Here is a 22,808-nt window from a genome sequence, read left to right on the forward strand (position 1 = left end):
TTAGGGACGTGGTATCGTCCGTCCGTCCGTCGAGAGGGCAGAAATCTTGTCCTATTAAATTAAATTTTAAAGAGTAAAGATATAAATTTGATCGGATATTCTTCCGTTGTTTATTTCGAAGGATTTCCGAAGATCGTAACTTCGCGTTTTCCTTTTTGCAAGAGGTTATTTCATTGGTTAAAATGCGTTCTGTCGCTGCGAATTACGCAAGTAAAAACGAGATTTAAAGAGAGAACGGAAAGGAATCCTGGGAAACTTGGCCCCAACGGCTCGTGTACCGTATTTTGGGCAACGGTGGCCAAAATACGATTTACGGGCCAAATTATGTAATATTAATAATTTAAAAAATTATTACACAAATAATAAAACAAATTACTATTTTTAGATGTTGCATAAATATAAATCGACCTAATTGTTTAATTATTATTATTTTTTANCTATCCACATCATCTGTTGTTATGAGGGCTATTTTTTAAATAAGGTCCGTTTGTGAATGAGAGTGAGAATGATGCACAATTGCAGCAGTGTGCATCAGCATCTGCTTTCAGCATGCTTTGTGCATATTTAGAAGACATTTGCAGCCGTATCATCTGTGTGCGCTGAACTGTAGAAGTTTATAATGTTTAAGAAAATTGAGTCGCCCGCCAACTGTAAGATACCATCTGTTATTCAATTTCAGCACGAAAGATCATGGTAACTGTCTTTAGGGACAGGAAAAGGACTTTGTTAGTGGATTTTATGCCAAGAGGCACAACAATCAATTCTGTTGCTTATTGTGACCTTGAGAAAACTCCTCCATGTCATATAAGACAAGCGGTGTGGCCTAATGTCTTCCGGCAGTACTGGACAGAACTGGAAGATCATCACACTGCTGCAAAAACTACCTTTAGTAAATATGAGCCATTCGCAGGCCAAATCAATTTACTCCAATAGTATATCCTTGAAATAATCATTTTTATATTTTTTAATTTATTTAAACCTACAGTTAAAAGGAATTTTAAAAAATAATGAGTCCCACTCCAGGCCAACTCTCTTCTTCCAGTTTAACCTAAAATTATTTAATTAAATTATGATTATTATAGCTGTTATTTATGGCAGTCATAGGACAGTTGTAGCTTTATTGTAATGCATCAGGTTTCATAAAGATGTTTATATTTGTATTATCAATTTCTCCACTTTGTTTTGTGGAGTTAATAAATTTGGCAAATGAGTTGGCTCATATACAATATAATTAAATTTATAAACACTTCTTACACAGAAATGATTATATATAATTCATTAATTTTAAACACAATTAAAAGAAATTTTTATATGAAAATTACTTACAGTTTCTTCAAATGAACAGCGCATCAGAGCTCCAGTGTCTTGTCTATTTATTCCGTGACGTGTTATAGCCATTAAATGACCTTTTGCTGTCATAACATCACAAAGAAGGGCCAAATGTCTATAATTTACATACGAACCATCAAATGAAATTACGTGGTTCATTTCTTTTTCTACTGCCTTTCTTACAGCTTCTATGCCAAGAACCTAAAAATCAAGATATAGAATTTACAACCAGTTTCAAAATTTATCATCTGTATGCACGTAAATTTGACATACCGAAAATATTTCACAAATATCGTTAGAATAAGTCCGAACTGGATCTACATCCCTTTCACTCAAAACTCTCATCAGACTGGTACCGTCGGTCTCCAGTAACCATTCGGCAATTGCTTTATATTCTCCCGTTTCGGTAATCACAATTCTTTTTTTATTATCTGTAGTGGGTAAATGCATATATACCTGCAAAATAATTTATTTTTATAACACATGAATAGACAGAAGACATTTATTAGAAATGTTAAAAGTAAAACAAGTTCACTGGTCCTTTCACAGCAGACTGAATTTAAATATAATTTGCATTTTTACTAATAATAATTACATTCATTAACAAAGGTATAAATTATAAACCAAAAGCTTTACCAAATATAAACAGTGCAACAAATATGTGCACACACATCCCATTCCCAAAATCTGTTCTAAGGATTCCCAATAATACCATTTGTTTGGGATTAAATTATTGTATTACAGGAGATTTCTTTTAAGCATTTGAGAAAAAACTATCCAAATAAAAAGTATTGACCAAAAACTAATCTAGCAAAATATATAAAAACTAAAGTATAAGATTTTATTGAAAACATTTTGAGACAAGCATGCTCTTTTAAATTCAAGTTGTCACAATCATTCTTTGGCGCATATAAATTTTTGAAGTCATCTATAACTACTGTCATTTCTAACACTATATACTGAAATACGCATATCATTAGCGCTTTGTTAAATTTTCAAACAAACCAAGCAGCAGTAATTTTGAGCTCTTCTGGTAAGACGTTATACATTGAATTATTCTCAAAACTGTAGGATACAGATAAAGATACAATACAAATGAGACTTATTGTATCCATAACAAAAGGCTAAGTACCGTACCATTTATATATTAAAACATTCTCCTATATGTATATACTGGAGAAACTTTACATAAGTAGCAAAATGGATTTTCATAACATTTCCAGTCTACAAAACAATAAAACATTTTATAGAAAAATCATACATGCAGTTCAAACATTATATCATTTGTGATCTTATCTTAAAATTTTTTTAATGAAAAACTACAATTTCTTTGCAATCAAAATTGATAAGATAACAATCTATTGTTTAAAGATACCAAAATAGCTTTGGAATTCTAAATATTTTACGAAAAAGCTAGATTTTAACACAAAATACAATAAACACGAAAGATATTTATATGAATTTTATTTTACCAAACTTTATTTAAATGATTTTCTAATTTCTTTTAAGTTACAATATAAAAAGGTATAGAATTATCATCATTTTAGACTTCTAAATCATACATAAATTTCAGTCCAAATAATAACGCTATTGGATTTTATTACACGTGATGACAGGTGAGCACTATCAAATATATAAATACTAATACTGTAATACCAAATATACAAAATAAAGACTAACACTGATACGTATTGATAATATGTAAGCCTAAAATGGATGGGATGTGCTTAACTTAAACTTAGAACATTAAAGAATTAAATAAATTCTCTAAAAAATAATTAAAATTTAAAATAAATTGAATCTTTCAAATTTATGAAAGATTCAGTGCAGAAAATAATTTATTTACTTTGTAGTCTTCTAAAATCAAATTTATAATTTAAATGAGTTTACTGAAATTTTTATTATATTTTACTGAAACATTAAAATTTTAAATATTTAAAAACTATATAGCTATAATAACTTTTACAAACCTTTGTGATAGATTCAATACCCTGTAAAGTCATATCACTCAACATATTAGCTTCAATACATCTTAAAAACACATCATCTTCCATTTTGTCTACTTGATCTTCTTCCTAAACACAAAAACAATAATAATTTTACAATGCATCAAAAATCTTTCAGTTTAATATGAATAAAAACGAAACTTTACTTCTTGAAGTTTACTGTCATCACTATTCATTATTCGAATACGCAAGACTAGTTTTTCAGCATTGTCATCATTAAAGATACAATTCAAATCATCTCCAAATCCAGCATTAATTTTTTCGGCAATCTGTTCCATGGTGAGTTTTTTATCAGTCATACGTTTACGGTCCAATTCAATACGCAGCAGCCACGGTGAAATTCTCTGAGGGTCAAAATCTGGCATTTCATAGTAAACATTTACAAATTCTTGATCTTCAGCTATGACGGTGTGTTGAGGATCAGGATCATAATAAATAGCCGTATTAGCTGTGACTTTACGTAAGGTGGTATGTTCTAAACGGCACAATACATCCTGAAAAAATTCATTTATTTTAATTATAACTATTAAGAATTCAATCAATGAATTTTTGATATTTTATACAAACATAAAAATAACAAATTATTTCATATTTTAAAAAAAAATAAAACTATTAAATTCTCGTTATAATATATCCTTGTACAACTTGGTATTTTTCATTACACTAATATCACACACATTCCTCAAATTGCAAAAAATAATGGATTAAAAATTACACACTTAATTTAAAATATGTTAGCAACGATACCTTGGCCTTTTCAGCATCTCTTGCAGCAGCTCCCGTCAAGAAAACAGTTAGAGAGGGAGTTTTTGGTTTCTTGGATATATTGATAATTTCTTTTAATCGAGGAACACCAAGAGTTACATTTTTAGCTGAGACACCAGCGTAGTGAAAAGTATTTAGGGTCATCTGAGTGGCAGGTTCTCCCAAAGATTGAGCTGCCAATGCTCCAACCATTTCTCCTGGTTGTACCTTAAAAAAATATACAGATTTTGAATAAAAATAATCAATTTGATTTTTAACAACAAAATTGAATATTTACTTGAGCTTGATGAAATCTTGTTTCAATTTCACCCAACAGCCATTCGAATGCTTCAGTAGACAGACGAAATTCTTCTGCAACTCGTTTTGTACACAATGTCGAACGTAACAATGCACGGAAGAGTAAAGTGGCATTTTCATTGGCCTGAACACTGAGTCTGTCTTCGCCAGGAACAACCACTAATTTTTTGACTAATTCTTCTACACCTAAAAATAAATAAATAATTTCCAGTTATAAACTAATGTTTTAAATTATACATATATAAAAATTTATTTGAAAATCAAATTAATGTTAACAACTTTGAAGACTAGAAATTTACAAAATGTATTTATATATATATATACACTGAAAATTAAAATTCTTAGTTTTGAAAAAAAAAAATTGCAAAGTAACTTATATTTTATAATAAAAACAAGTTAAATTTGCAATTAAAATTATTAAATTTTATTCAGAGTTTATGAACATTAATCATATGAATAAATATATTAAAATGAAGTCACATTCTGGATATTTATGATGTCTATAAAAATAAAGTTTTAATTATCTGACCTTCAATTAGCTAATATTTTGCTGTATCTAGCACACATCTTTGATATCATAATGTTGTACACTTGTGGATATCATTTTGCCCATTTCTAAACCTGCTTTGTTTGTCAATGCATCATATATCATCATAAACATAGTTGAATTTGATAAAAAAAAGTTGCCAAGAGAATTAAGTTCAAATTAGAAAATTTATAAAAAATTTCCGAGACAGACAATACATAAAAAGTGTAATAAAAAGGAATTAACAGTTCCGTGGAAGAATTGACCTTTCTTTAGAAGCTACTCATCCACCTCAATATGTAAAATGTTAAAATATTCCCTCTAATGACAGCAATAATAATAAATGTGTAACACATTTTATATCACACTAAAGAGAGCAATAATAATGTTGGGATTAAGGTCTAAAATTTCTAGAAATTTTATGTAATATATTTCTAATATTTCTCTTAATATCAGGAATGTTGTCCTTGAAAAAGTCCTAATCTTTCGTATATTTGTTTTAATGGATATATGTTACGAAGTTTAAGATATATTGTTGTTCACCAATGGTGCATAGAAAATGTGATAAATATTGCATCTCTTTTGTAAATGTGCATTGTTTGTATCAAAACAAATGAGAAACAGCATATAAAATAAAGCATTTGACACCATGTTAAGGTGGTTTTGTATTACTTGTGTTTTTGTTGTAAAATAACTGAACGAGTTCTTTACATCCCTCTTTGTTTTATAAAGAATGCTGTGTTGTAGAATATGCTGACATATTTTGTCATTCCAGTGAAGATACTTTGTATAATCTTGGAATAAATGTAACCATTCTGTATTATGTGCGATGTTTGATAATGATTTCAGTTTCAAGTCCTGTAAATTATTATTTGAAAATTTAAAAGTTATATCTTACTACATTCTTGGCATTAACCCTATTTATTAAATTTTAATATCATTGTTTCTAAATTTACCAAATTTTAAAATAAAATTATATAGTTATTACATTTTACAAAATTGATATGAAATCTTTAATAAAAATTACCTTGTACAACTCTCAATGGACTCAGGTCTGTAGGAGCTCTTAAATTCACATGAAAGATTTTCTGAGCATTCCATATCATTCTTTGTAAATTACAAGGTAACACTACCTAAAAAAATTATATAAAATATACATTATTTAACAGTTTACAAATATTTTGTCATTTACAAACAAAAATAAAGTGTCAGTCAGTCAGTCTCAATTTTTACAATCTAACGATATCAATATTGGACATTACTGATTAAATTATTTTACCAAAAAATTAATACATTATGGTTAAGTTTCAACTTTTTGGAAATATCTTTTTAACAGAATGCATTTTATAGAAATGCAATCATTTTTCAATTTATGAAATTTACAAAAAAAAATAAATAAAAGTAGTTCTTTTATGTAGTTCATTTCCTGAATTTATTTATAAATATCAAATATGAAGTTTCTTTACCCCTATAGTTCATAGTCTACAAATGGCATATTCAATTTCATGAGTGAAGTTATCAAGCAAATAAAATAAAGTCAATCTTTTAGACTTAAATGATTGCTATGTTAGATTTTAAATCCACATGTAAAAAGAAACAAGGGATACTTCCATTAGACACTAGATTTTAATAAAAATTATGTGTAATACGATTTAATAAAACAGTAAAGTTTATTTTTAAAAGAATACATGCTACATTTTAAAAATTCTATATTTAGTAAAATATTTGCTAAATATGGCTTCAATCAAGATAATTAGTAATTGGATATTAAGAAATAAAAAATAATTATTATATATATAATTTCAAATAAATTTTGTAAAATATTTCATAGTAGCTTTATTATATAATACCATTAAAGGTTTAATATATTATATTACTTATACTTAAAACTAAATTTAAATTCCTGTAATCTCTATATTTTAGAGAATATGATGAATGATAAGTGTAATCAAATATGGAAATATTAATTATACTTAAAACTAACAGGTCATAAACTGATTTTTAAGAATTCATTGTATATAATACAAACATATGCACTATCCCAAATAGTTTCAAGACAGAACCATTTGAATATTTTTCAATTGACAAATTTCAACAGTTTACAACTTCAAAAATTTCACTGTCAATTTCAATGCATTCTTCTACTCATGAGAAGATGGTCTGTTGCTTGTTTGAGTGTATTTGCATGTTCTTTTATATGGGCGACAGTATCCATTATGCAAGCTAGCAGTTGTTCTTGTGTATTCAGCTTTCTTGAGTACATTTCATTCTTCATTCAATCCCATAAACAAAAATCTAACAGGGTTATATCAAAGATCTTGGTGACCAGTTAATGGCACCACCATGACAATCCACCAATTAGAAAAAATGTGGTTGAGATGTTGCTGATAGAATCTCTGAAACCATTAGAAATAGTGCACATGTTTATATGAACTTTTTTGCTTAATTAAAATAAAATATCTTTTTACCTCTGAGAATATTGATCTTTTCACTCCTTAAATACTATATTAAATGATTTAATATATTTTGTGTATATATAAGTTTATATGTATGTATAAACTTATATATACAAAATTACATTATATGCATTAAATCATTTAAAGTAAGCTTTGATCACTATTAATTTGCATACCTTACTATCACCAGTAGGAAATATTGTACGTAAAACTCTCCTGTCTTTTTCTAATCTTTCCCATTCTTTTTCTAACTCACTCAAAGCAGTGGCACTTCCCATCATTTCTCTGACAACATCTTCTGTGAAAATACGTCTTAAATGTCTAGAAATGCAAAATTAGATATACATATTAAAATTTATTAAATTTCAACTTAAAACAGAATTAGAGAAAAACTTTTAATTATATATGAAGTAAATCTACCATTAATAATGAACAAGTGAGTACACAAAAGATTATTTATAATGAAGCTTGGTTGAAACAATCTCCATAAACCATAAAGAATTTCCTTATTTAAAAAACTTTCATTTATATTTGTAAGTATTTCCTCTTGGTGTTATACAGCATTATTAAGTTCCTCAGTACAAAATGTTCAAAATTTAAAGATGAAAAATTATTAAGCTGAATAATAATTTTGATAGAAAGCCAGAAGGAAAGATCTAGTCTGGAATGGTACTCAAAATCACAGTTTCTACAAGTCAGGCAGGCAACTTTATGGATTATGCTAATTAAGCTTTCTAACACAAAAAGATATTCATTTGATTCATTCTAATTTTTATTCCTTGTCTTGTGGGAACTAAAATTTGATAGTTTTAGAAAAAAAAAACACTACTTGCAACCAGGCCTACTGTGATGCAGCTAGGTGATGAAAAGTACTGATATATCTGGGAAAGATCACTCATGAAAGTTTCTGGTTTAGCTCACCCAGATTTGATCCTAGGTCCCCAGACAATATGTATGCTGGATGGCTGAGATAGTTAAGGATAACTACTTCAGCCATCCAGCTAAACTACTTATGTTATCCTTTCCTTCTTCAAAATTCTGTTCTTCGTAGAGTTTCATTTCCATTTATACAATGGAGATACCAAATATTAATAGGCTGTTACTGGTGTATGAAGTGTCAAGAGTACTACATGAAAATTTCATCTGACAAGTTTATGGACACAAAGTCCATAAAACAATGACACCTAAGCATTAAAAAAAGACGTTTAAAATAATATTTATGGAAAATGTGCAATTTACTGTACTATCCACTTATGTTTTGGAAAATAGAAAGGGTAGAAAATTTTTATGTCATCCACTGAAGGCAATGTTCACTTAACAAAAGATAGAAAAAATCACCAATAATTATATTACTATACTAGTATCAAAAGGTTTATCTGCTAAGTATAAACATTCACTTAATGCAGGTTTCACTGTATATGATCAAAATAGAAAATTTTATATATGGTTTATATATATCTTACAGACAAGGATAAATATTTCTTTATATGTATACACAGTATTCATATTAGTACAAATTAAAAACTATAATAATATAATAGCAAATTTAGAATTAAAAAAAATTATGTAAGTACAGTACATGTTTGTTATTGAATGATAATGTGAATTTATTTTACCTTTCATTTGTAGCATCAAATCTGAATCGGCTATCAAATGCCTTATCCGAAGGTTTAAGTGTTGGAAGGCTCTGAAATTCAACAGCCGACCCATCCAATCCATCTTCACCATATCTCAACTGAATCACTTGACCAACACTGTTTCTTATAGTTCCATCATAAGTTGCCATTACACTTTCCATAGCTTTTATTAAACGTCTCTGAATGTAACCTAAAATATATTATTAAATAAAATAGTATTTTTAATTTTAAATATTAAAACTGAAATAAGAATTATTNTGAATCACTTGACCAACACTGTTTCTTATAGTTCCATCATAAGTTGCCATTACACTTTCCATAGCTTTTATTAAACGTCTCTGAATGTAACCTAAAATATATTATTAAATAAAATAGTATTTTTAATTTTAAATATTAAAACTGAAATAAGAATTATTAAGTCTAAAGATGCTAACATTGGCTTCATATAAGAACTTTTTTATTTAAAAAAAAAACACATTTATGCATTTAATATAACATACAGTAAAATTTATATATATAAAATAAATGCATAAAAAAAAATACCTGTTTCGGCAGTTTTTACAGCAGTATCTATAAGACCTTCTCTTCCACCCATAGCATGGAAAAAGAATTCCGAAGGTGTGAGACCTGCTAAATATGAGTTTTCAACAAATCCTCTACTTTCTGGACCATTATCATCTTTGATAAAATGTGGAAGGGTACGCTTGCGAAATCCAAAAGGTATACGTTTACCTTCTACGTTCTGTTGCCCTACACATGCAATAACCTATGAAAATATAAGCTTTTGAGTTCACTCTACCAAATTAATTCAAAACTTTACATAAGAAAATACAAGATGTTTTATCATTATTTAAACTGCAAACTTAAATCTATACAAAATACTATGTAAACACGGACATGGATGATGAATAAATTTGTGCAACGTATGTTTACTTGGCATATGATTAGAATTGCTCTGATATGAATGTAATTTAAACATAAATAAATTTGTTTTCAAATTTAGTTGAGAAATTATTCTTTAATACAGTATTAATATAATTCCAAATAAATTTTAAGTAATTTATAATATGCAAAATATATTTATTATTATAGTTATTTAGAAATATAAATATGTCTGATATTTTGAAATTGTAAAAGACCTAGTGCTCTGCAATTTATGATCAAATTTTTTAATTTTATGATAATTAATTCCATTTAAAATATTTTGCATAGTACCAATGACAACTAAAGATTCTTAAATACTAATTTGTTAGCATAAATAATATTTAAAAAATCATTAAATAGCTTTTTTCTGGAGTCAGAACAATTCATTTTAATGAAAAATGGAATAAATTATTAAAATATTAAGTAGAATATATTATATAATAGCAGCAATTATACTTCAATTATATATCTAAATATACTTAAATTCAAAAGCAATTAAAATTAGAAACTTACTTGAGATATATTAATTTTAGATCCTTTAGCACCAGATACTACCATAGCCTTAAAATTGTTGTACTCTGACAGTGATTTCTGTGCACTTGCACCAGTTTTATCACGAGCATCATTAAGAATACGATTCACCTGTTTTAATAATATCACAATCATTATCAAACTTTTAAACATTTATTTGACAATAATATTTTGACTTCAAAAATTCAATTTATTAAAAATAACCTGATTTTCAAAAGTCTGTCGTAAAGTGTTTCCAGGTGTTGGTTCCAATTCATCATTATGAGCTTTTTCTATGACATCAGTCACATCTTGCTTTGCTTTTTTAATTGTATTCTGAATTTCCACGTAAGTTTGAGGATCAGCAATAGTATCACCTATGCCAATTGTATGACCTTCTAACAAAAGCCAATTATTTACAACAGTTTGAATATGACCATAGAATGCTCCTGCCACCTCATATCCTAATTCTGCAAAAACAACATGCATCAAAGAACCACTCGCAGATCCTACTGTTTTCTTGCATACAATTCCACTTATTAATTCTCCATATTCAATTAAAACCTGTAAAAAATTTTTAAAAGTTTGTAATAGATCTAAACAATTTTAGAGTGTTTTTACAAAATAGAAGTAAATAATAAAAATAGTATAAATTTTTTAAAAATAATAATAGTAAGGTTTTTCATGAAACAATACAAAACAGAATAGATTAACAATATATTCTGTTATGTATTATGGAAATAAAAAATTTAATATATCAGGGAACTACTTCTTATGAGATGACAGTGATTTAAAGATGAGAACTAAAAAAAATAGGAATTTAGTGTATATATTATTATTGAAATGAAAAAAAAAAATAGTCAGAAATTTGTGAATACTGATTGACAAATTCAAATAAAAATAACATCACAACCTGAAATTCAGGGATGTAGCAAGAAATTTCTGCATGTAGGTCATTTGCATGGCTGAAAGCTTGCATAGATTTACCATAGAAAGTAGGCTACTGCAAAAATGCAAAAGCTCACGATCACTAGCAACAAATTGCACCATACTGATATGGCAGCTCCTTATATATCATATGCAAAATCAGTTTTACCCATGACAATGTTCAATAAAATAAAAGCATATTGGTGTGGGAAATGCCACCCCTAGCAGCTACATCCATGAGTATTGTAAAAATAGATTGATAAGCAAGTTTTACATTTAACAATTCCTAAATTCCTTATCCTTGGCATTAATTAATTTTTATAAAAATATATTAATCTTGTAATTAATAAATAAAAAATTATATTCAATTATGTTGATGTTATAGCTACCAAATATAAACTATTATAAACTTAATACTAAAAATAAAATATTGTACTGACCTTTGTATCACCAGGAGAAATCCATTTGTAAGGGCCATCGTCTTCATCATCGGGATGAGTGCTGTGGGTACGAATAAGATTGACATTACCCGGAATTATTAATGAGAATAACTGCTTCCCAGTCCATAACGGTTTTGGTTTTAAAATAGCTGGCATTGGCATTTTTCCATCCCATATGGGCAAATACATTAACAAGTTCATCATTTGATCCTAGAAAATTTCAATAAGTAAAATTATATTAAAATATTTTATGAGCTATCTCAGCTTTCAAAATATTACAATTTATAGATTTTTAAATATATATTTATGATATAAATCTATTATTCTAATTATGTTTATTTATTAAATTGTTTAAAATATAAAATGATCTCAAGCTTAATTGGCTTAAAAACAAAAAAATGTTGAATACTCTAACAGTTTTAAAATGCTAGATACAATATATTTTTAAAATAATGTTTAAAAAATATAATAAATAATATTTCACAAAATAAAAACTTTTCCATAAGAGATAAATGTAATACAGCAAAGCCTGTGATAGATAAAATTGCACAAGACTATACACATTCTGATTTATAAGAGACTCAAAACAATCAATCACAAAGTAGGCAGTTTACTATATTTTTACTTTTGAAATGCAACAACATAAACTTACAGAATACTATTTCAGGTAAATGCTAAAATATTTTAATTAAGACTTCTCAAAACATTTGATTCCATAAAATAAAAACAGCAGCTAAAGATACAAAATTTTGAAAGCTTTTTCTGATTTTCTAATTTAACAATATATTATTTTCAAACAAATTAAGAACCTAAACTAGCCTACTCATCAACTTAGTGAAACTCTTCTGACCTACAAGAAAAACACAGTACTTTTTGTATTTTATTTTAATAAATCTGTATATAATTAATTCATCTACATTAACTTTTTGATTAAATATTTTAAAGCAATATCATTAACTACTATAATACCAAATTCAAATCGGACATTACTAAAATAATCAATATATGACTGAAAAGTATATAAATAGTTTACCTTTTCTAGAAACACATCTCTTTTTGTCATTTTCCTGACAGCTGTCAGTGTATCCTGTACAATTCCCATTACAGGTTTATTAGATTGTGGAGTAATGATTTGTCTAGGTACCAAAGCTAATTCTTCAACTTCTGCTCTTGTTTCTAATGACTGTGGAACATGAAGATTCATTTCGTCTCCATCAAAATCTGCATTATAAGGTGTTGTTACACTAAAAAAGAATATAATAATGATTATTCACATTATGGTTACATATACATACATAATATTCTTTTAACTTTATGTAACTGCATGAAGATATTATTTTATAAAAATTAATACAAGAGACTTGACAAAATTATAGGGAAAAGAATGAAGTGTTTTTCTTTTTTAACACATAATTTCATAAGAATTGAAAAGGAGAAGAAGGATGAAATGGACAAACAGCATGTATCAGCTATCTTTAATAGAAAAAAACAAAAGAAATGAAAATATATGTAAAACATACTAAGAGTTACGTAACATACTAGCACTATGTACTAAATTAAAGGAGCACAATAATGATGCTAAAACAGGGAAGAGTACACCTCTCATCCAAAAATAATTAAAAAGTTGCGCTGTGCAAAAGTGGAAGCTAAACAAGTAGTATAATTAGTATATGAAAAATTGTTTCCAAATATTAGAAACAAATAATAAATAGGAATTATAAAATAGAAATATGAAAGTAGATGGTTTAAACCTACAAGAAGGCATTCTAGAATGATGTGTGCTTAAAAATTTCAAACATTTGGAAAAAAGTTTAAAAATGAAGACAGGATCTTCTATCAAGAAAATAAAACAAATGGTCAAATTATTTATTAGCTATGCAAATTACTAAACATTCATTCACATTATCACAACTAATCACAACAAACAAACAAACACAAAAAAATTAGATTAATAAATGAGGTTGTTTTGCACATAAAATAGAGGTTTTGTAGAGTGATATGATTTATTTTTTATAAATTAAAATAATAATTTATGTTATTAATAACATTTATAGGTACAACAGACTGCAAGCTTCATTTATTTTCTGAAGTTGATTTAAACCTATATGAAATATATTTTAAAATGAGCAATGTATCAGAATCAAATTCAGTTAACTTCCTTACACAACAGTTTAAACTTCAACATAACACAGCAGAAGCAACCATAACATTAATATGATATTTGGAGAAGAACCAGTAGAGATAACAAAAAAAAATTCAAATCTGGAGAAATGAACATTTAAAATGAGCCAGACAATCAAAAGAAAAAATTGATAAAAATGAAAGACAATGTTATCAGATACATGCCAAATAATTCAAACCACATTCATTTTAAATACCAGCATTACTTCAACTTATTCAATCTTCTTTTTTTTTAATGTTTAATTAAATATACATCATACCTAAGATTTAATCGAAATGTTGACCATGGTAATACTCTAATTCTGTGACCCATCATAGACATTTTATGTAGAGTTGGCTGTCTGTTAAAAATAATGACATCTCCATTACGAACATGTCTTTCAACCTGTAAAAAAAGTAAAATACTTTAATATAGTTTAACTCTGATATATAATTTGATTTCAATGCTTTACTAAAGTCTAACTGTCTATAACAATTATCAAACTGTGATGAATTGTAAAAACAAAAAACAAAAACACTATTTTTGTTTTTTATTTATAGTATAGTAGTGATTCTCTTAATATTTGTAACTTTATTCCTATTAATTTATTATTAAAAATTTTTTGTTTCTCTTATGGAAGCAATACAATAATTAACATATCAGCCAAATTTATATAAACAATTTTTCTGAACATAGAATAGATGTTAAAAAAATATTGAGGTCTGTAAGTAGATGTTTTTATTACGTTCATAATTTTTATCCTCCAATCATTAAAATCATTTAATTTATAAAAACTTTCATACAATTTTAAGACTTAAGCTAAAACATGACCATATCCACAATGCAGATAAAGTGATAGGTGGATTACTTCAGACAGACTGTTTAAGGATTATTTTAATTTGATATATAAATTATTTAAATTTAATTGTTGTATGGTAAATTCTTATAAAAATTATATTTTCAAATATCAATTTTGTTTATCTTTTAAACACTTTCATCTGAAAGAAATCTAATTTCCACATTAAGTACATTCTATTTTTAAGTTAAAACAATATATAAAAGTTTTATAAACTGTGTGTCAAAACAAAAGCAAAATGTAAACTAAAAATTCCTATTAAACAAATTATAAACTAAACAGGAGAAATTTATTTGAAAGTATTCATAACTTGAATAATCAATAATCAAACAAAATATTTAATATTATGTAATTTTGTCTTAACATGTCTTTAATCATTCTTAAAAGATNATGGCCCTAAAATTTATCATTAAATTAACGAATTAATTTTAAACAAAATTTAATGAACTTTTATCAAAATTTTTAATATTTACAACAACAAAAAAAATTAGAAAATATGCAAATTACACATACAATTCTTTTAGCTGATTCCTCTCCTTGTTTGTCCTCATTCATTTTTGTATCAATTTCATCACCACCTTCGCAGATGTTTTTACCTTTGCATAAATCATAAACATGTGCAAGACGTCTTCTAGCTTGTCCCTTAGACTTTGCAATAATATCTTTAATTTTCGGGTTAGACTGTAAAAATCATATTTTTCTATGTGATTTCATTTTGGCATTATTATTTGTGTAATCAGATCTAATTTTTTTTAAATAAAAACTTCACAAAAAGCATTTCTCAAATAAAAAATTATTGATTTGTAGCGTTTATTAGCAATAGTTATAATGAATTAACTAATTTATATTAAATTATTTTCCACTTCAACACTTTTAAATATATATGATTGAATTTTCATTTTTTTTCTTTCTTTATAGATTTTCATAGCTCAGATTAAATTATTTTGACAGAAGACTTTTATAGTAGGTACAAAGAACTTTGAAATTAAAAGAGTTAATTATAAAAACACACTGTATTTTTAGCATATAATTAGCTGTGTATAATTGAATAATTAAAATAAAATATGCTTAAAAATCATAAGTTCATTTTAATTACTTCGACAGTATTAATTTCAAGAATTAAGGCTGAATCATTCATTCGAATCTCTTTAAAATTTTTAAAAAGACACGTAGACAACTATAAGTTTCAGCAAATGTTTTAATGAGAACAAAAACAATCAATTTTCATCAAACATTTGCTGGAATTTATAATGGCTATCAGCACGTCTTCTAGAGATATATTTTCCAGTTTTTGTGAAATTTTTAGTCAATTTTTTAAGTTTGCTTTTTTTAAATATATTTACTTTTACCAAATAACAAATACTTACCGGTGAGACAAGCAGCTTTGAACAGTAAAAACACACACAACGTAAAATTTTGATGATTTTCTTGGATAAGAAACCAACATGAAATACTGGTCTGGCAAGTTCAATATGCCCAAAATGTCCCGGGCAATCTGTCATGTTCCCAGCACAAGTCTGACAGCGTGAATTACGATCGACCACTCCCTGTCTTGGATCCATACTTAAAAGATGAAGCATGAAATCTTACAGTTTCTATTATACTCATTTAAATTTCACACATCTAAATATATGAATAATATTTTTACTTAAAAACATATTTTACTAAAAGATATATTATACATACTCTGTAACCACATTGAAGATGAAGATCACTTGCTTTAGGATGAAATCTTAAATCAATTCTTTCACCATTGTCACGAATGATATATTTAGCTCCTGGATATTGATTATTTCCTCTTCTAACTAATTCATGCATTCTTAATTTTTAATAAAAAAAAACCAAATACAAATGAATAAATTTAAAATTTATTATTATTTAATTGTTATAGTTAATCAATTAATACTTCATGTTAATTGAGAATGTTTACATAATTATAAATGATTATTGCATAGGCTTACTTGTCAATATTAAAAGGTGTTACAATCTCTGGAAACGTTAAATTCTGTGCTATTGATCTTGGAACTCCTACTTCATCAATTCTTAAATTAGGGTCAGGAGTAATAACTGTTCTAGCAGAAAAATCTACACGTTTTCCCATTAAATTTCCTCTGATTCTTCCTTCTTTACTCTTCAATCGTTGCTTAATTGATTTTAATGGACGTCCTGATTTTTGCATTGCCTATCCAAAAATAGATATTTCATTAGTTATAATTATTTTAAAAAAAAACAAACAGACTAAATCATAATGTACATCTTGAGAAAAGGAGGCATGTAGCAATCATCAATTTAAATAAAAATTATAAGATTACAGATATAAAAATGGAAACCTGCCTGCATGAAAAAAATTCTTTGGAACAGAGTGGGGAAAAAAGAAGGGCCTACTCTAACCCATACAAGCTCTCAATAGCTCTGTGTTACTGTTATTTGATCAGAATTCCTGACTGATTTTTAGTACTCTAACTGGTTTGTTTGCTGTATATCGAGTTCATAGGAATCTCATATAAAAACTATTCAAACACCTAGCACAAGTTTTTTGGATACAGTGAAAACTTCTGCATCATACAGTTACCAATTCTTGCATTCAAATAATTCCATCTCCAGTTGTAATCAGTTTGGTTTAATTCGGATCTTAGTCTAAATTAATCCAAATTGATTCCAAGTAAGAGCAATTTGTTTATATTTTTAAATATTATCCAATCTCAGACTCATTTTGGCTTAAACTTTGAAGAAAAACATTGATTTATACTTTGATAATGTGTTAAATCACTAAGTTTTGAAACAAAATACACAGCGTTCTATTTAACGAAACTTATAGCTTATTAATTTTATTAAAAATTATTTTTAATTCATTTAGAATTTTTACACTTTAGATGAAATGAAATCTTTTATATACTATATTTATCACAAATACAAAATTATTGTAAATAACTGTTATAATGATATAATCCTCAAATTAAAATTTAAAACTTACTTTCGGTAAATTTGGCAATTCATTGTCAATTAAAGTAGCAACGTGAAATTGTAACATCCTTATATTTTCTGCTATAATATGTGCAGCTGCTCCATTTTGTTCATTGCGAATCAACTCATTATTAGCTTTAACAATGTCTGCAAGTTTGTGAGTTAAATCATCCTGGAATACATAGATGAATATTTTTATAACGTAAGAGAAACAAGTATTATTATAAAAAGTTTCCGTAATGAGGAAGACATTTAAAATTCTAAATTAACTTACAAAAGTGAATAATTTTCTACTCTAGATAATTTTTAATTTTTCATTTCATTAATAAAATAGTAAGAAGAAACACTTACTTGATTTCGAGCAGAACCAAACATTACAACTGCAGGTCTGACAGGGAGAGGAGGTACAGGTAATACTGTAATTATCATCCAATCGGGACGAGCGTGTTTTGGGTCCATTCCTAATGTGTAGCATTCTTCATCAGATATGGTACAACAGACTGCAAGCTTCATTTATTTTCTGAAGTTGATTTAAACCTATATGAAATATATTTTAAAATGAGCAATGTATCAGAATCAAATTCAGTTAACTTCCTTACACAACAGTTTAAACTTCAACATAACACAGCAGAAGCAACCATAACATTAATATGATATTTGGAGAAGAACCAGTAGAGCTAGCAACAAATTGCACCATACTGATATGGCAGCTCCTTATATATCATATGCAAAATCAGTTTTACCCATGACAATGTTCAATAAAATAAAAGCATATTGGTGTGGGAAATGCCACCCCTAGCAGCTACATCCATGAGTATTGTAAAAATAGATTGATAAGCAAGTTTTACATTTAACAATTCCTAAATTCCTTATCCTTGGCATTAATTAATTTTTATAAAAATATATTAATCTTGTAATTAATAAATAAAAAATTATATTCAATTATGTTGATGTTATAGCTACCAAATATAAACTATTATAAACTTAATACTAAAAATAAAATATTGTACTGACCTTTGTATCACCAGGAGAAATCCATTTGTAAGGGCCATCGTCTTCATCATCGGGATGAGTGCTGTGGGTACGAATAAGATTGACATTACCCGGAATTATTAATGAGAATAACTGCTTCCCAGTCCATAACGGTTTTGGTTTTAAAATAGCTGGCATTGGCATTTTTCCATCCCATATGGGCAAATACATTAACAAGTTCATCATTTGATCCTAGAAAATTTCAATAAGTAAAATTATATTAAAATATTTTATGAGCTATCTCAGCTTTCAAAATATTACAATTTATAGATTTTTAAATATATATTTATGATATAAATCTATTATTCTAATTATGTTTATTTATTAAATTGTTTAAAATATAAAATGATCTCAAGCTTAATTGGCTTAAAAACAAAAAAATGTTGAATACTCTAACAGTTTTAAAATGCTAGATACAATATATTTTTAAAATAATGTTTAAAAAATATAATAAATAATATTTCACAAAATAAAAACTTTTCCATAAGAGATAAATGTAATACAGCAAAGCCTGTGATAGATAAAATTGCACAAGACTATACACATTCTGATTTATAAGAGACTCAAAACANTTTAACAGGTTATGATACTAAAAAATAGTCTGATATATTGAAAGTTGTGTCTTTTATATTGCATGCAAAAAATATAATTAGAATAATTATTATTTATATCGTATATTGATATGTAAAAAAATTAATTGAAGTCAGAGGAATCAAACCAATGTGTCCAAGCTGGAGCTTTTGCATACAGACTCCACATTCCTGCTGAACATAGTTGTCATAAAAACAATGTTCCACCAATAAAAAGCAGTTTAATTAAAGAGGTAGATGTACAGCTGTAGGATAATCATATTATTAAATACTGAATCTATCAATCAATATATACATGTAATTTTCAATTGTTATGATAAAAGCTTCTATATATTTTTGTTGTTTATTTCTTAGTTTTATTATTAAAGTTTAAATTAATAATAATATAAATTATGAACATTTAGAATTAATATACCTAATTCTCATAGTTAAATAAAAATTCCTAGAAAATTATCACAATGAAAACATGAAAACATCAAAATTTACGATGTATTTTGACAAGAGTAAAAGTTTTCTAGAATGCTCTACATCTAAAAACTAAAGAATTATTCTAAATAGGTTGAACTAGGCAAAAATCAAGCATCACATAAAATAATAAATTGTTCTTTTCACCACATTTAATAAACTGCAGCATGTACTATGTCATACATACCATATTTGCTTGACTTAACATCTGGCCATTGTATATGAATAAAAAAAACCTTAACAATTTAAAATATTGAACGACAATTTACAACAACTGTGTTTATTGAAGAACATTACCATAGCTCTTCAACAATAGCATGAACACCAATAATTACCACAAACTTTATACAGATGATATTATGACAAACATACCAGTACCTATTTCAATCTAATTTGAGATGCCAAATATACCATCAATGTTGACTTCAATCTTAAGAGATTACACTCCATAAATCATAGTTGATTGCTTTAGAGATGGTTTTACAATTGGAGACTATTCTTTTTACACTTTAGGAGTGAATGTACAAGTAATTTTGATTGGCAAACTTCCTCTGTACAGTCTTTTGTAAACCCCATTCTGCTTGAAAGAAGATAAATATTATCATCATTGATCTCTAAGCCATAACCACTCTACAACCTGTTAGTATAATGCAAGTTTTCATTTGCTATTCAATATTTCATTTGCTATGTACAACAACAAAGTGAAAAGCATTATGGGGTAGTGGAATCTCTCACTTCCACCTATTGATGATAAAATTTATTATTTCTATTTCAGTGATATTTTAATCACTAATAGAACTAAAATTTCTTTGTATGGAAACTTCAATCACTGTCTCCTCACCCATATATATGCTGAAGAAAGCATATTTGATATATATTTAATATGTATATCAAACATACTTTCTTGAAATTATTATATATACAGGTAACCCCCGTATAACACGGCACTTCTATAGCACGGATTCACTCTAACATGGTTCGAGAATTGGTACCATCCCCCGTATAACATGGTACTTTTATAGCACGGATTCACTCTGACACGGTTCGAGAAATGGGTAAAACCCTCGTACAACATGAAATGTAATAAATTTTTACATACTTAAGTACTAATAGTTCACGAAAATAATAATTTTCATGAACTATTAGTACTTCAGTGTGTAAATTTTCTTTTCTCGTCTCCATACACATGCAGTACGTTTCTATATTCAACAGTTGACTCAACAGTGAATTTTCCGTTGAGTTCCTCTGTTGAACGGTCTGACGTCACATTTTGCAGAAAAAAGAAACGCTTTCGTTGAGAGGTCGCTTTTCAAGATGGCTGACTTAAGTAACGAGAAGGTGGCGATTGTGGCTGTTCTGCTAAATAATTAAAGTAACTCGCTTAACCATTATTCGAATAAATCCTTTTATTCAAATGAACCCATATCTGTATCATTTTCTTGTTTACTGGGTCTTTCTTTAATAATTTTAATTACTTTCCTGAATATTTAGGCTATATCATTAGAAAGACTTAGAAGGGCCAAATATCGGTCATAATCAATTTTGAACAAATGAAAAAATCTTAATATTTCAATATTTACCAAATTATCCAACAATCGTGCAATCATATGTTTTATCATATACATATGATTGCACGTTCATTAATCTGTCCGCTATTACAGCATCCACAGGAGCGAATGGATTTCTATAAGAGGAATTTACTTTTTCATGGAAGCCGCCATGTTAGTTTGTTGAATACTCAACGGTCTTTCAGGTCGTTGAGACCGTTGAGCTCAACGGTGAAACAGCGCTGACGTCACTACTCTCAACGGAGAACTCAACGTTCCATTTAGAAACGTCGTTCTTTCACCGTTGAGTCAACCGTTGAATATAGAAACGTACGGATGGTCCTTCGTGAAAATTGTTTCAATTTTGCCAGATCTCGACACTTCTGCTTCTGGGGTTGCCAGATGTTTTTCCCTTATTCCATAAGTGCTTAGCACCAAATAAGGAAATTTATAAAGATGTTTTAACTAGAAGCAAGCAATCTAAAATTACACACACTTTTTGCAAAAGGTAAAGCATGAATCTGAAAATAAGGTAGAAAAATGCTCAGAGGATAACGATAACTTGCCAAAAAGAAAACGCTCTCGGTTAATTAATAGTGTTTTTAGTGATGACAAAGAAAACATTGTTTAATTTATATTAATATGTATCACTTAAGAATATTTTAATAAAGATATTTATCTTAATTATGAAAATATACTAGCATGTTTTTTAATTTTTGGAAGCTAACCATCCTTTTCATACTAGTTCTTTGTTTTGTACAACACGGATTCGCATAACACGGCAATTTTTTGGAACGTAACTACCATGTTATACGGGGGTTACCTGTATATTTGTACTCACACCAAAAATGAGCTAAAGAGCTAGTGCATAAATGCAGTTTAAAGTGAGAACGTCAGACAAGGATAAAAGTCAGTACCAGGTATCTGAGATGGTGAGATTTTCTGTCCTGCAAGCGAGAGATTCTATTTCTCTCATGCATGGCTTTGCTTTGAAAGAGTCACAGTGCTACTGATTGCTTGCTGCTATTAATATTACACATTTTTGTAATACCACTACACAGTAATTGCCAGTCCTTTTATAAACTGACATTTTTTAAGATATGTCGTGTATTATGTGTTTTCAGCTTTCCATTACTACTTCCGTCACATTCAACTATACACAAACTCAAAACAGAAAGTTCGAAAGGTTTCTTCACAACTATCGCCGTCTTGTTCAGTTTTACACCAAACTAGGCAAATACATGAATACTCATGTTCATCACCAGAAATCCAGTCTTCCCATTTCACTCACCAGTGATCTTTCAGAGGTTTGTATAAGTGAGTGTCCAGAGGATGAAAAATTGTGGTTATACCTCCACAAATATATGGTACATTAG

At 27.6% G+C, this 22,808-nt stretch overlaps 1 protein-coding gene across 1 annotated transcript; it reads right to left on the minus strand.

The window, feature by feature from the left end:
• Positions 1 to 1,269: 1,269 nt before the first annotated feature.
• On the minus strand, positions 1,270 to 18,281 carry LOC111638839 (DNA-directed RNA polymerase II subunit RPB1-like). The gene is made up of 20 exons (XM_023384593.1): positions 18,150 to 18,281; positions 17,809 to 17,970; positions 16,796 to 17,016; positions 16,521 to 16,653; positions 14,259 to 14,383; positions 12,851 to 13,061; positions 11,818 to 12,027; positions 10,676 to 11,014; positions 10,454 to 10,582; positions 9,560 to 9,782; positions 9,288 to 9,365; positions 8,996 to 9,128; positions 7,556 to 7,700; positions 5,951 to 6,056; positions 4,378 to 4,583; positions 4,083 to 4,307; positions 3,482 to 3,829; positions 3,300 to 3,404; positions 1,603 to 1,785; positions 1,270 to 1,530 (listed from the first exon to the last, which is right to left on the minus strand). The coding sequence occupies exons 1-20, from the start codon at positions 18,255 to 18,257 to the stop codon at positions 1,285 to 1,287; spliced, it is 3,636 nt and encodes a 1,211-aa protein (XP_023240361.1). The 5' UTR covers positions 18,258 to 18,281; the 3' UTR covers positions 1,270 to 1,284.
• Positions 18,282 to 22,808: the final 4,527 nt, after the last annotated feature.

The sequence above is a fragment of the Centruroides sculpturatus genome, unplaced genomic scaffold (assembly GCF_000671375.1).
Source record: "Centruroides sculpturatus isolate CEXI.00-Female unplaced genomic scaffold, Cexi_2.0 scaffold1109, whole genome shotgun sequence".
In the NCBI taxonomy this organism is placed as follows: Eukaryota; Metazoa; Arthropoda; class Arachnida; order Scorpiones; family Buthidae; genus Centruroides; species Centruroides sculpturatus.